General features: G+C 43.4%; 2 protein-coding genes across 10 annotated transcripts in view; one reads left to right on the top strand and one right to left on the bottom strand.

The window, feature by feature from the left end:
- The window catches only part of LOC138748656 (ADP-ribosylation factor-binding protein GGA1-like), a 54,373-nt gene extending 49,746 nt beyond the window's left edge, over positions 1 to 4,627 (top strand). For 5 of the 6 annotated variants that reach the window (XM_069909201.1, XM_069909199.1, XM_069909200.1 and 2 more), the window contains one exon: positions 174 to 4,627. In XM_069909201.1, coding sequence (XP_069765302.1) covers positions 174 to 284 — 111 coding nt within the window. In that variant the 3' untranslated portion in view covers positions 285 to 4,627. The remainder of the gene's footprint in view (positions 1 to 173) is intronic. The other variant, XR_011348207.1, reaches the window with a different exon arrangement.
- A 1,898-nt stretch (positions 4,628 to 6,525) lies between these two features.
- The window catches only part of LOC138748753 (cytohesin-3-like), a 59,108-nt gene continuing 52,199 nt past the window's right edge, over positions 6,526 to 13,434 (bottom strand). For 3 of the 4 annotated variants that reach the window (XM_069909443.1, XM_069909444.1, XM_069909446.1), the window contains 4 exons: positions 12,684 to 12,760; positions 11,452 to 11,523; positions 8,438 to 8,592; positions 6,526 to 8,236 (listed from right to left, as the gene is read on the bottom strand). In XM_069909443.1, coding sequence (XP_069765544.1) covers positions 8,158 to 8,236; positions 8,438 to 8,592; positions 11,452 to 11,523; positions 12,684 to 12,760 — 383 coding nt within the window. In that variant the 3' untranslated portion in view covers positions 6,526 to 8,157. The remainder of the gene's footprint in view (positions 8,237 to 8,437; positions 8,593 to 11,451; positions 11,524 to 12,683; positions 12,761 to 13,434) is intronic. The other variant, XM_069909445.1, reaches the window with a different exon arrangement.

A 13,434-nucleotide genomic window follows, 5' to 3' on the forward strand; every position in this document is an offset into this window, starting at 1 on the left:
CTAAATCTAAAATTGTAAAGTTCATCCCCTGCTCCCTTTCCTTGGCGGTGTGATTTTTTTTTTTAACCCCCCCCCCCCCCCCCACCATCGTTGGGATTTAGTAATTTAATTTATTAAGTTGAATGTTGACAAGATCCCCATAATTGAATAAAGTGTGGAATCATTCTTTACAGGAGAAGGTCCGATTACGATACAAGCTCGCGTTTACGTTGGGCGAGCAAACCTTCAATGAAATGGGAGACGTGGATCAGTTCCCACCTCCAGAATCTTGGGGAAATCTCTGACATGGACACAATCAGGCGCTACACAGGACCCGCTGCTCCATTTGTTAGGAGACCACCAACACGTTTCTATTAGGGTGAACAAAAGGGGCACCTTACTTTTTAAAACAACTCCTGAAGCAGTCAATTTCTAAGGCAGACCTTCCAAACAACTGGGTCCTGATACTGAGCAGGACGTTGCTTCTCCCGTTGTTAACTAGTTACATCAAAATAGTGCCTGCTCCGTGTGCTATGGCGTTACACCTGATGTCATGAGACTCCATAACTTTATTTGGTGTGTGATAAAATTGTTAAAAGTTTTATTCTGGCTTGTTTCAACGTCTTTATCCGAGATACTTATTAGCTGTAGCCTCTGGAATTTAACTTGTCTGCAGGCTGAATCCATATAAGTGGCTCCGTATAAGACTCGTGCACAGTGGAGGGGCCTCAAATCAAGAGTTTGGTACATAATCTGCTGGAAGGAGTAAAAATCATCCTCTTTCAAAGTTGATGAAGTTTGCCAAGTTCAGAAAGTTGGGAAAATCAGGGCAGACAAACCCCAGCAGGATCCCTTTTGTTTAAAAAGGGAAGTTTTAAAATCTTGACCAATATGGTGACATGGTTTTCCAACCTCATGCAAAATCAAGATTATCAAGAGAACATTTGCATGTACTGCATTTTTTGTTTAAAAATTTGCATAGTCTGGATGCCTGAGTCACTCCAATCCACTTAACAGGGAAGCAATCCTAAGTAGCAGGAGAACTATTTGAATCCCGCCCCCCCATCTCTGCACAAGTTCCATTTCCTCACTTGCAGGTTCTGCTGCACAATATCCAGGCCTGTAATTGGAATTCTGAGGAGGTTATGTGTCCACATCCACACCCGGACTCTTGCTCACTGTGTGAGGTGATCGGGAATATCAGCTCCCGCTCTCCTGATAATGCAAGTGTGAACAGCCTCAATCTCCATATGTTCAGCATTCTTTACTCCACCATTACGTTAGCATTGCCTATTCCTGGCCTGTGATTCTCTGCCTCTACTGCTTCCCCGTGTGAAAATATCAAGGTGTATGCCCATGGAGAGATGTTTCCCCTCCTCTCTTTCCAACCTAAAAGCGGCTCATCAAACAATGAAATCTTTGTCCTGGTGTGGGATTTTCATTTGATCAACACCCATACCAGCTGCAAACACTAAGTGCTTTCACTTTATTAGGATCTTCAGTGAGTTGATGGATAGAATTGTGACCAGGCAGGAATTGCCCGTGTGATGTTTTTTTTTACATTACTTTTGTGGTGCAATAAAGAGACTCCAGATGTTTGATTGGCCGTTAATTGCATGAATAGGAATTGTGATCATAAAGATGGTAATAAAGGTGGCACAGTTAGTGCAATGCCATTACGGCGTCAGGGTTCAAATTTGGTGCTGTCTGTAAGGAGTTTGTATGTTTGCATGGGTTTCCTCCCAGCCTTCAAAAAAAAATTCCAGAGTTGTAATTGGGTGTAATCGGTTAGCACGGGCTTATGGGCTGAAAGGGCCTGTTTAAATTTAAAATATCATAACTCCTCCATAAACGATTAAACAAATGTGAAAATGCTATGTTGTTTCAACCTGTTGGACTGGACTTGCTTAAACTCTTGTGAAAAAGAACCTCCAGAGATCCTTACCTCCAGAAGCATAGGACAGAGGTTCAGACTGGCAGGTTCTGCACGTTCTACCATCCTGGTACCCTGTGCACAAGGCTGAGATTGCCCAGAAGCAAGGCACTGACAGGTCTGGGAGAAAAGGAAAATGTAACGGAACCTAAATTTGGACAGCACCTTGATCACCACCCACACAAGTAAAGGGCAGTGTTCAGTGTATAAAAGTGAAATGTTCATATTAATATCAGTGAAAGGTAATGTGGTGGGGACACTGGGTTGTTTTAACAAGAGTGGAGCATTGAACAAAGGGTATAAATAAACAAGGAAGCTGGTGAAAATGAGGATAGAGTATTCAGACCAGAGGGCTGTGGAGAGACAGGCCTGTGTTCTTTGAGCTTCATTGCTCTCATTAACAGGGGTCCTATTAAACAATTAGTAGCTTAATTCAGGAACATATGGCTCATTGCGTATCTGAATATCTTGCAAATGCTTTTAGGTTTTTATTACAAAAGCACACTTGTTTATCTGCAGTGACATTTAGCCAAGATTAGATTGTTTTTTTCAAAAATGACAGTAGTTTTAATCTAAAGTGGGAATTCGCAGCACATGCTGGGTGGTTGTTCTTGGGGGAAAAAAAACCAAGAAAAATAAACTCAAAAGCAAGAATAACACAGTGAGTGGTGGAAAATCAGTGGAACATTTTATCAAAAAAAACCCCTAAAAATAATTAATGTTACTGAGTTTTGTGTTACAGAGTTCTTCCTTTCTAAGTTGTACTGTCCTTGTAAGTCACCAAACTGGCCAGGAGTACGTTGTGCGGTAAATTTGGACAGACCCTACAGCCAGGTAGAGCTGATTGCCGGACGTTTATGGCAGGCACTTTGTAAGTTGACCAATAGCCCAACCGATACGGCGAGTTGGCCTCACCAGCTACCAGCAGCATGGCTTGTACTTCCTGCAATTTACCTGGCAACTGAATGGAGTGTATAATTGAAAGGAGGCGCATTTTAGTAGCCAGATAAAAAAAATGGATCTTGCATTTTGTGCTCAACCAATGTTATTTCATGCAAATCAGTCACTGTTAAGTTAACCATAAGAACGTAAAAGTTGCATACACGTGCATGAGTAATTATATTCTCACGGGAAGTTTGTCCTCAAATCTTGTAATAGCTTTTTCAAACACATGCTTGTGTTTTTTCTTTTAAAAAAAAAACTTCATTAAATTGATGATGAAGCATTACAAATTTCTGAAACATCAGACTTTCCGAGTCCTTCCAACAGCACAGACATGGCTGTGTGCAAGGCCAATGTACTCTTGTATTTCCCTGCTGGAAGATGATCATGGCAACCTGTGTGACTGAAGGCAGCAGTCTGCTACCATTGGAGAATTCTGGAAACATCCACCACCCGCAGCTCGCCTGGCCAAAGTTGCAGTGAATTTTTGGGGGGGGGGCTCCAAATATTTGGGTGTGAATTTCTTTGGGATAAGATGTGACCTTCCTCCATAATGAGCAAACTAGAGTCATTTCAATGTGCTGATTCCTGTAAAACTTCTGAAGGCTCTGTATTCTGGATCAGGGACATATTTAGATCAAATCAATAGAATCCACCATTCTCATTACTTCTTCTCCACTGCTAATTGAATCCTAGTGAACATTGCAGGGATGGGAGAATAAGCCCATCCACCCATTAGAGACAGTAATAGTCCACCGCTGTAATGTGGACCACAAGTCGAAATAATGCTCTGAAAGAAATTCAGTCCAGACTTTAGCCTCTGGCAACCCACCTCAGGATTGCCCCTAGAACTGATTCGCACCTACAGAAAGCTCAGTGCCTGTCACAGGGATGAACTAACAGAAGTGCCATTAGATCACTGGCCCAGTTTCATTGCTTGACTCCAGTTCTCGTGAAATAACTGCATCAACGTCCTGACAATGTGATGGGATGTGGGCCACATTACCCCTTAACCCCGATGCCAGATATTGCATTTGATTCAAAGCTCCTTGTTCAAAATATTGATCATGCACTAACTTTGTTACCTTACCACCCAGAAGCAGGTGAGGTACACCCAATAATATGCAAGCAGGTGTTCACCAAATGAACACTAAACAAAAAAACAAAAGTTCAGTGACTTTTCACAGAGAACCACGAAAAAAAACCTCAGTTTTACCATACCTGAGACAAACAACGTATCTCAGGTTAGGTGCCTCTCTGGCACGTGGTGTTGTGCCTTGTACTGTGGCGTGTGGTGTTTCATCTTGTTCGTTTCCCCCATTTTGCTTTTAAACCTGTTCAAAGGTCTGATGAAGAGAAATTTTTTGACCAACAACAGCACTCCAGTGTTATAAAGGTTATGGCTTTGAAGTTTAGTTGAATTAATGAATGTCAACAAGTGAAAGCTTTCCAGAAGGGAGACCTACCCCATCCATTCAGAGTACAAGTCTTAACCCAGTTGTGTGGGGTCTGCCTTAGAGAGTGGAAGTGCATCTAGTCTGATGACATTCTTTCTTCTAACGTTGCACATAGACTTGTTTCAATAAATTCCCTTCTTGGGGTTTGTAGAACTTGACTTGTGTATATATTTATATGGTCTTTCAGAATTATGTACATTAGAGCAAAGATGTATTTATGGGGATTAATGTTTTCCTTTCCCAGATTGAGTCACAGTGCTGTGCTATAAGCCTGACATTCTTTGTATATATTTTTCAATAAATTTCTCAAAGTTGATTTTTTTTTCATTATTAGATTTACAGGGTCTGGGCCTCGAGTCTATTAAAATGTGAATCTGTTACAAAACAAAAAATGGCAATTCTAACTTGGACGTGAATTCCGATGCAAACAAAAATGTTATCTTTACCACTGTTGAGGCAAGAATGACCGAACTTTACATTTGGTGCTGCAGAGGGAAAATGCTCTTTGTGCACACAGATCATTAGGTTCCTCTCTCGGTCATCCCACGTCCCATTCTCCGTGAATTTCAATTGTGTTCCGGCCCAATGATGCAGTCGTTCCATGCACCCTCCAGCTGAACTCGACGGTCTGCAGCATCTCGAATAAAAGCAGAAGTTCGGGCAACATCTGTGAAAAGAGGAATTGATGACAAATAATTTTGGACCTGAAATAATAAGTACCTCTTTCTTCTAATCAGTAGGAGTTGACTAAACAGCACAAGTTGAATTCACTGGAGGCCGATCTTTAGCACATTGGTGGTGCAGCAATGGTTAGTCAACCTTGTAGCCCCAAACCACACTCTCCAACATGCAGTTGGTGAAGGGCTCAAGTTGGTTACGTATCTTCGCTACATCAAGTGCGCTGTTTGACCTGCTGAGTTCCTCCAGCATTGTGTTTTTACTTCAACCACAGTGTCTGCAGACATTCTACATGCAGGGAAGTTGTTTTCCCTGGTTGAGGAATTCAAGACCGTGGGGGGGGGGGGGGGGGGGCGGGCGGGGCGGGGGGGGGCACATATAGAGTAAGAGGAAGGCTGTTTAGGACTGTTAATATGATGAGTCATTGGCGTTCCCAATCCCAAAGCGCAGATCAGTAAACTCCTGCACACCAAGAGGTGTGGGAATAGTGTTGGAAAGACAAAGATTTACTCTGGTCCTTTTTCCAAAATGTTTGCTTCCAGAGAGAAAGAGAAAATTGGGGAATGTGATGGACAACTTCAAGCTGAACACAAAGATAATTTCAGATTTGCTCCGTCACCTAGGAGGTTGGAGAAATATTAAATTTACCATGTTTAATCGCATCAGGATACTGACACATTGCCTTAGTTCAACTGACCCAGAAATGTTTGGCCGCTGATTTCTCATTTGTACTCAGCTCCTGAGGTCCAACCTTCGAATCGAGAGCCATGCTCTACCTTCAAATGCTCCTTTTCGGGCGTTTTGAACTTGGGAAGGTAGGAAGGGCCGAGGTAGGAAGCACATGGGTTTCCGCTCACCCCAGGTCCCAGGGCAGGGGTTCTCAACCTTTCTCTTCCCACTCCCATCCCACTTTACGTAATCCATGTGCCATCGGTGCTCTGTGATCAGTGAGGGGCTACTTATGTGGCTGGGAAGGGAAGGGTGAGAATTGCCTCTCTGGACCCCATCGTTCCTGAAATATTTCGCTTGGGGAAAAATTGTCACTGGCCCATTTCCTTTGGAGTGGTGAAACCCTGCCCATAACGAGTCAACAAGGGACGAGTAAAATGGGTTTTCCAACTTTTTCTTCCCACCCACATCTCACCTTACTAATTACAGAGCACTGAGGGCATAGGGAATGTCTAAAGTGGGATGTGGGTGGAAGGAAAAAGGTTAAGAGCCCCTGGTCTAGGTGATGTAATTCTTTTCCTCTGGAGGTTACACACACCCAGCAAAATTAGCGAAACAGAAGTGCCACACGCAATGATTCAGAATGCAAGTTTCTTTTTGGAAAATATAAATTAATTTGCAGCAATAAAACTTCTGCAAAGCCAGTTTCAACAACGACAGCTTCTCTGCCATCAAATTCCTGAATAAACAATGAACCACAGACACTGCCTCACTTGCACTTTTTAAAAATTATTTTGCATGATGGCTTATATAAATGTTTTCAGTGTCCTCAAAGCAATGAATTTTGTGACATGTTCACGACATAAATTCTGATTCTGAACAGCCAGCTTTATTCAACATGCATAAAGAATCTGAACATATAATTTAAAAAATCTAGCATCTTAAAAATTGTGTCAAAATATTGAACCTGTGCCCCAGAATGTTGATGAAGGAGATCAAAGTTCATTGAATGATACGTTTAAGGTTGTCTTAAAGTTGTAAGACAAAGAATACAAGAAATTGTATGACCCTTTTGGCATAGAACAGTTCATAACTTCCCTGATGATATCCCCCCCACCATGATTCCCATTCCATAATGGCGTAAATGTATATTTCAGCCGTGAGTGTGGTCAAACATCCCTTTGGGCCAAAGAAAGTCTAAGATGTGAAATCCTCTGAGTAAAGAAGTTACCCCTCAACTCAGTGGCCAAGGCTTTAACTGGGATGATGTATTTCCTCATGCGATGGTCTAGTCCCAGCCATAATAAATTGCAAACCTTCAGTAATCACCTGTCCGTGAGAGAAACACAATCTCAAGAACATTTGTGCTCTGCATCCTCGGCAGACAGCGTTAAGTGCTTTAGAAATACATTTGTAGATGTCACCCCACCTTACTGCCTCTGTCATGACCAGGTGCGGATGGGAGGTTTACTACTTATAGGTGATGGGACTCAGACCAGTGATTGTTGCTCCATAAACCCTGAGGAGGGTTTAATTCCCAGACAAATGTTCATTCAGTTGTAATTCTCCCTCCTCTGCCTCCCCACACATCAAAGCAGCTTGCCAACATTGCACATATTTGGGGGATGTAGACTTCCCAGTTGAGTGTCCAGGATGTACAGAAATATAGCCCAGCAGTTTCAGGCAATGAGGACGACATGGGGAACCAAAGAATGGCGCATGGTAATTAAAGGTTCAAAATCAATGTGCCAGGCATGAATCGATGTAAAATGTAGCACTGTTACTTCTGATGTTTTTAGTTCACGGGCTTATACTCAAAATTGGTTGTCCATCGATACACTTGTAAGTTTTTAAACATCTTTGCCTCGAAGATTGAATTGGATTCCCAATGCTCTTTAGTACCAGGGAATCACACATCCAGAGCCAACCGTGATCTCAATTAGTTCATACATTGGCCATAGAATGAATAATTTTCAAATGTACATTAGTTACGTTGGAAGTACACGGGTAGACGCGAGAGCTCAACACTGATCATCTACAGGCAAAGGTTTGACTTTTATGTTAATAAATCTCCAGGTGCACAAATATATGGTGCCAAGGGGAATATCCAACAGATGAAGTCAAAAGATCAGACAAAAAAAAATAAGGTTAGGAATTTTGAGAAAGTGCAAAATCAGCAAATCTTGAGTGAGTGCTCTTCATTTCAACAAGAATTTGACTTGTTGACGCAGGTATTCCCAATGCCTGGATTGGCAACTCGGATCCTCGCAGCTGACGTGGAGACAGTGAATGGAGTTCTCTGCGAATCGCAATCCAGCAATGACAAATTGTGGGAGGAACGTGCGCATTTCCCAGTTCCTGGAAGGCAGGAGATAGTTCAGGAACACGCAGATTCCCTCCCGATGATTGGAACAAGAAATAGCTCACAGATACGTAGAATGTGCATAGAACTGAAGACTACTTCACAGTCTTGCTCAGGATTTCCGAGATGAGATGGTCCTAGTTCACTTTGTTGTTAGTTAATTTCCTTTTTCTCGCTGCAACCATGTCATAGAAAGGGTCTCGGGTAATGCTGGCTCTAAAATGTAAAAAAAAATAAGATGGTCAATAGCCTATAGAGATATTCTTTCTGTAATTCTCACGCTTTTGTTGAAACTACCTTATTCCTCTGCGTTGCACATTACAGAATCCTTGCAGCAAAGAGAACGCCAACCTAGTTTATCTTGCCCAACCAAAGCAATAGCTCCAGTTTTCCTTTTGACCTACGCCTCAGTTTTACCTGATCGATTTGATCCATCCATCCCTTTCTTCTGTGGAAGGTGCGGATATTCTGTAAAAGTGATGGTTGCCTTCAACAACTCGGCCATCCGCTTCTGTCTTGCAAGCTTTGATGGTGTGGCCTTTACTGTTAGGCGAATACAAATCAAAGCAGTTCTGCAAGACCAAAGTAAGACAGGCAATGTTATTTTCTATAAAACACAAGTGATCTTGCCACATTTCTTTATATTGGTAATTCTCAGTGCAGTTCTCTACTAACTACAGTAGAAATCTCTGGTATCCGGCACCTATGGGGATTGGTTATTGGTGGATCAGTGAATTTTCCGGTGGCGTGCTGCGAATTCTGGATTCGGCAGCTCTCGCAGAGTCCGGGGGATGCTGAAAGGCCTGCCGAACTTTTTGTGCATTTCTGTGCTTTTACGGCAATCACACCACCTGGAGATTTTCATGTTTCACTTCCAATTAGTCAATCCTACCTACTGGCCTGACTCCAACGTTGGCACAATTCCGAAATGTTTTTCATCCTTGCTTCTTCTGGCACTTCCAAATGATTCCTGGCTGAAGGCCCAGTTTCGTGAGGCTACTCTTCCAAAAAATGCCAGAAACCTTAAGTTGAGTGAAAATCTGTGGATGCTGTGGTCGAGTGCCATTACCCGAAAGGTCACATAGGAAGTAATCGGGCCCTAAATGTTGACTGCCTTTTACCTCCTGTGACCTGCTGAGTTCCTCACACATTTGCATGTAGCACCGCTCTCGAGATGATTCTGTCTGGCAATCTGGAAATGTTTGGAAATCACTCTGTTTCAGTGAGCTAATCCATTTTCTAGTAAGCAATTTTACCAGCTAACTTCAATTCATCAATTAGAAAAGGGAACAAGGGATGGGAAATAAATTAGGTAATAATGTGCTTTTGAAATGTTGGCATTCTCTTGCATATTTTGCGCAATATCAGTAATTAATTTAGGCATATAGCACCATATCAGGCCCTTTTAGACCGCAAGCCTGTGCCGTTCAATTCCACCCCATTAACCTACAGCCCCCAGTGCGTTTTTGAACAGTGGGAGGAAACAGGAGCCCCCAAGGGAAAACCCACGCAGACACGAGGAGAAGGCCTTACAGACAGTGCAGGATTCAAACCACAGTCCCCATCGCTGGCGTTGCAACACCAACCGCCCTGTTAACCGTGCTGCCCAAATTAGTGGATAATTTTTTGTTCGTGGGTTATTGGGGGATATGAGGCAAGCAGATCAGCTTTGAGAAAAACCACTTTTGAGGGGTGAAAGGGCTGTGAACCAGAAGACAGAGATGGAGGGGGACTGGCAGAAGTAGTGAGGAGGGGTTTTTTTTCAAGAAAGAGCAATGGAACCAATTTCAATCATTGCTTTTGAAAGGATATGAGATAAAACTTATGAGATGGAGAAAATGAAGGGCTTCTCATGGAAAAGGATTGTTCTTGTGGAGGGCTGACATGGGCTGCATAAAACTCCAGGCTTTTATCTCACTAAAGAGCAGAAGAGGTCAAATGTCCTACTGCTTCCAACATTGCAGGATTTCTACTGTAGTTTTAAGCTAAAAATCTACCCACATTAAAGAAACGCTTAAAAATCAGATGTATAAAATACAGAACAGAGGCGGTTGTACCGGAAACACAGCCTGGCTACAGTCAACCCCTGGTATCCAGAATTCAAGCAACCGACAGCCTCAAGCAACCACCACCAAAAGAAAATTGAGGAAATTTTATATTAAAAATAAAATAAGAATAAAATAATAGGTAAAATATGTGAAAATTGTCAAAGTAAATCTATAGGCTACTTTCATCGTCACATCTTGCTAGGTCTACGGCCTTCTGCAATCCACATGTAAGGTGTTCTGGGTGAATCTTCCATCAGTACTTCCACATTGAAGCCACAAGCCCTGTGCACCAGGTGCTGAACTAGGCACAGGGTTTCCAGCTTGAGATGCATCCTTTGAAGGTCATTGTCAAAAAACCAAAGTACACTGCAGACGGTGGAAAGGGTTCCCAGCCTGAAACGCTAACTCTATTCCTCTGGGCTTGACCTCCTAGTTTTCTCCAGCATTTTCAGTTTACTTTCTAAATTTAACACAATTACACCGCTTGTTTTGGAAGATGAGAGGAAACTGAAGGCCCTGGGGAAATCCCACGCAGACATGGGGAGAACGGACAAACTCTTTACAGGCAGTGCGGGATTTGAACCCCAGTCCCGATCATTGGTGAGGTAACAGCGTTGTGCTAACTGTGCCGTCCTTCGATCTTGCATTACATTGGACAATATCCCCATCCCCATCCCACTCTACATCTCCCCCAATTTTTTTTTGGTTCATTTTTCTTATCGACATTTATGATAAATGTGCATTCATTGTGCTGAATCTGGAGTGTTCCCTTTGCATCATTATGCCACTTGCCAGGAGCCCTCTGTATATTTTAAACTAAGCCACACATCACATAGAAAGTGAGGTCTGAAAGACATCTCATCCCTGCCCCTCCAGATCACAAGATATAGGAGCAGAAGTCGACCCATCGAGTCTGCTCCGCCATTCTAATCATGAACTGATCCATCCTCCCACTCCCCGTAACCCTTGATGCCCCAACTAATCAAATACCTGTCAATCTCTGCCTTAAATACACCCAACAACCTCGCGTCCACAGCTGCCCGTGGCAACAAGTCCCACAGACCCTCCGACTAAAGAAATGATACCACGTGTCTGCTTTAAACTGTGGCCCTTTTATCCCAAAGTTATACTCCCTTGTCCTAGACCACCCTACCCTGGGAAACATCCAGGCTTTACAGCATTTGAAATGCCTCGATGAGGTTCCCCCCCTACCCCCACCACATCCTCCAACGAGTACACTCCCAAGAGCTGACAAACGTTCATTACTGGTTTCATACTTTGGTTTTAGCTTTCACGGAGGTCCAATTAAGAGAAGAAATTTCTCTCAAGTTGGCTGCATTTAACCCTTTGTTGCTATTAGCAGGAACCTGTTGGAACACGTACCAATTTTCGGGAATCTTCTGTTGCTTTCACGCATAAATTTTCTAATGGAATAATTCCTCTGGGTTCTTTATCCTGCGAAACAAAGGAGGAGCAATTTTTACTTCTCTTTTTCAAAATATTCTTAATTTTAGGACAGCATTTTAACTTTTGGATTTGGCTCAATGTGTGGCACACTCCCTTTGATTCTGTCATGTTCTGAGCTCCCAAGCACCAAGGATCGACCGATATTGTGCTGAGGGAGTGCTGCACAGATTTCCGAAAGAGGCCCTGAAGCAAGATCTTGGCTGTTCTCTAAGACGCATGTGGGAAGAAGGAAATCGTTATTCATTTAATCTTCACCGGCCTTTGCTCCACCTTGGCGGAGCAGGCGCTTGGGCCATTAACAAGGAAAACCAAGATAACAGGAGACAGTGGATCGGAGTGCAGAGAAATGGATCGAAGGTCAATCCACAGGAGTGGCAAAGAGGATCACTGGGGTCTCCCCCCAATCGACGTGATGTACTGGGATCATTACCTGAAGAGGGCACGCAAAATCTTTGAGGACGCCTACAACCCAGAGTGCAGCATCTTCCAACTACTCCGGAGTATCAGAGCCAGCACCACCAGGGTAAGGAACAACTTATTCCCCCCAGTAGCAATGAACGACCAAAGGAACTACTCACAATGACCATCTGAGACGCTCGTGTTCACTGAAGCAATATTTGTCCTACATGGGTGCTGTTTGTATGCGTGTTACGTCTGGTTGTGTGTCTGCTTGTTTTGCACCGAGGACCGGAGAACGCTGTTCCGTCGAGTTGTACTTTTGCAATCAGATGGCAATAAACGTGGCCTGACAGCAAGTGGACACAAACCCAGATACTTCCTCACAAAGTCACTACGCACAGATGCACTCCGACCCCCGCAGGACTGAGAATCCGACAGCGCTGCTTTAAGGAGGATCAGACGACCCGGCACTAACGTGTTATCCGTAAAGCAGTCCTTTGTGCAGCAGACATCACTGCCCAACCTGAGAGGGTGAGCTGCATGCAAATTTGACAGTTGTAAAGTGCTTCTGTCTGTGGCATGTTGAAAGAACGCTACTTGTCTGTCACATTCTGTAAATTTGAGGGCAAACCCTGATCTTTCCAACTAACGAGATAGAGGTGGGTCATAACAGCTCACCTTCCACCTTCACCATTACTAGGAAACCAACACACAAACATTTCCCCTTAAATATGTCAGAGACAACTTACCGTTGTGTATTCAAAATAATACAGACAGTTGTCTGTCAAAATGAACCACCGCCGTTTCCATGTTTTGACTCGACCGCCTGCGTAGAGAGTGGGAGATGGGTTACACAGGGGGGAATGGAGCTTCATCCACAATTGATTGTTACCCTGTGATCAATTGCACAATTAGTAAGATCAAGGCTTGATTGGGCCATTGCTGCTTCTTCCCAATCAATCTCTGTCAGCAGACAATCGTGGACTGGCTCTACACTGGACCTGGTTTAATTCCTCACGGCCTCAGTCCCTTTCGGTGTCATCTGTGCTTTCATGGCCTCCCCAACCGAGTGTTACAACACCCCCCACTCTCCGTGACTATACGCGCCCTCCAACGTGCTGCAGTCCTCATTCTAACGTGACTCAAATCTCGTTCCCAGTTCCTGTTATCCCTTGAGGATACCCTGGACCTCAGTTGGCATCGTCAATGCAGAAACCATTCAGAAGCAGTCTGTGAAAAGAGCCGACCCTGTTGTTATTTAAAAATGACTGTGACCGGGCCATCTTGTGAAGTGCACCATTTTTGAAGGACAAACCAAGAAAAGACCTACATGGTCGGGCACTGAGGTGTGCAGTAGAACAGGAAGACCTGGGAATATAAATACTTAATTCCCTGAAAGTGGCTTCACAGGTGGATAGGGTTGTAGAGGCTTTGACACATTGGCCTTCATAAACCAAAGTATTGAATATAGGAGCTGGGATGTTATGGTAAAGTTGTATA

Source organism: Narcine bancroftii, chromosome 13 (assembly GCF_036971445.1).
Source record: "Narcine bancroftii isolate sNarBan1 chromosome 13, sNarBan1.hap1, whole genome shotgun sequence".
Taxonomy (NCBI): Eukaryota; Metazoa; Chordata; class Chondrichthyes; order Torpediniformes; family Narcinidae; genus Narcine; species Narcine bancroftii.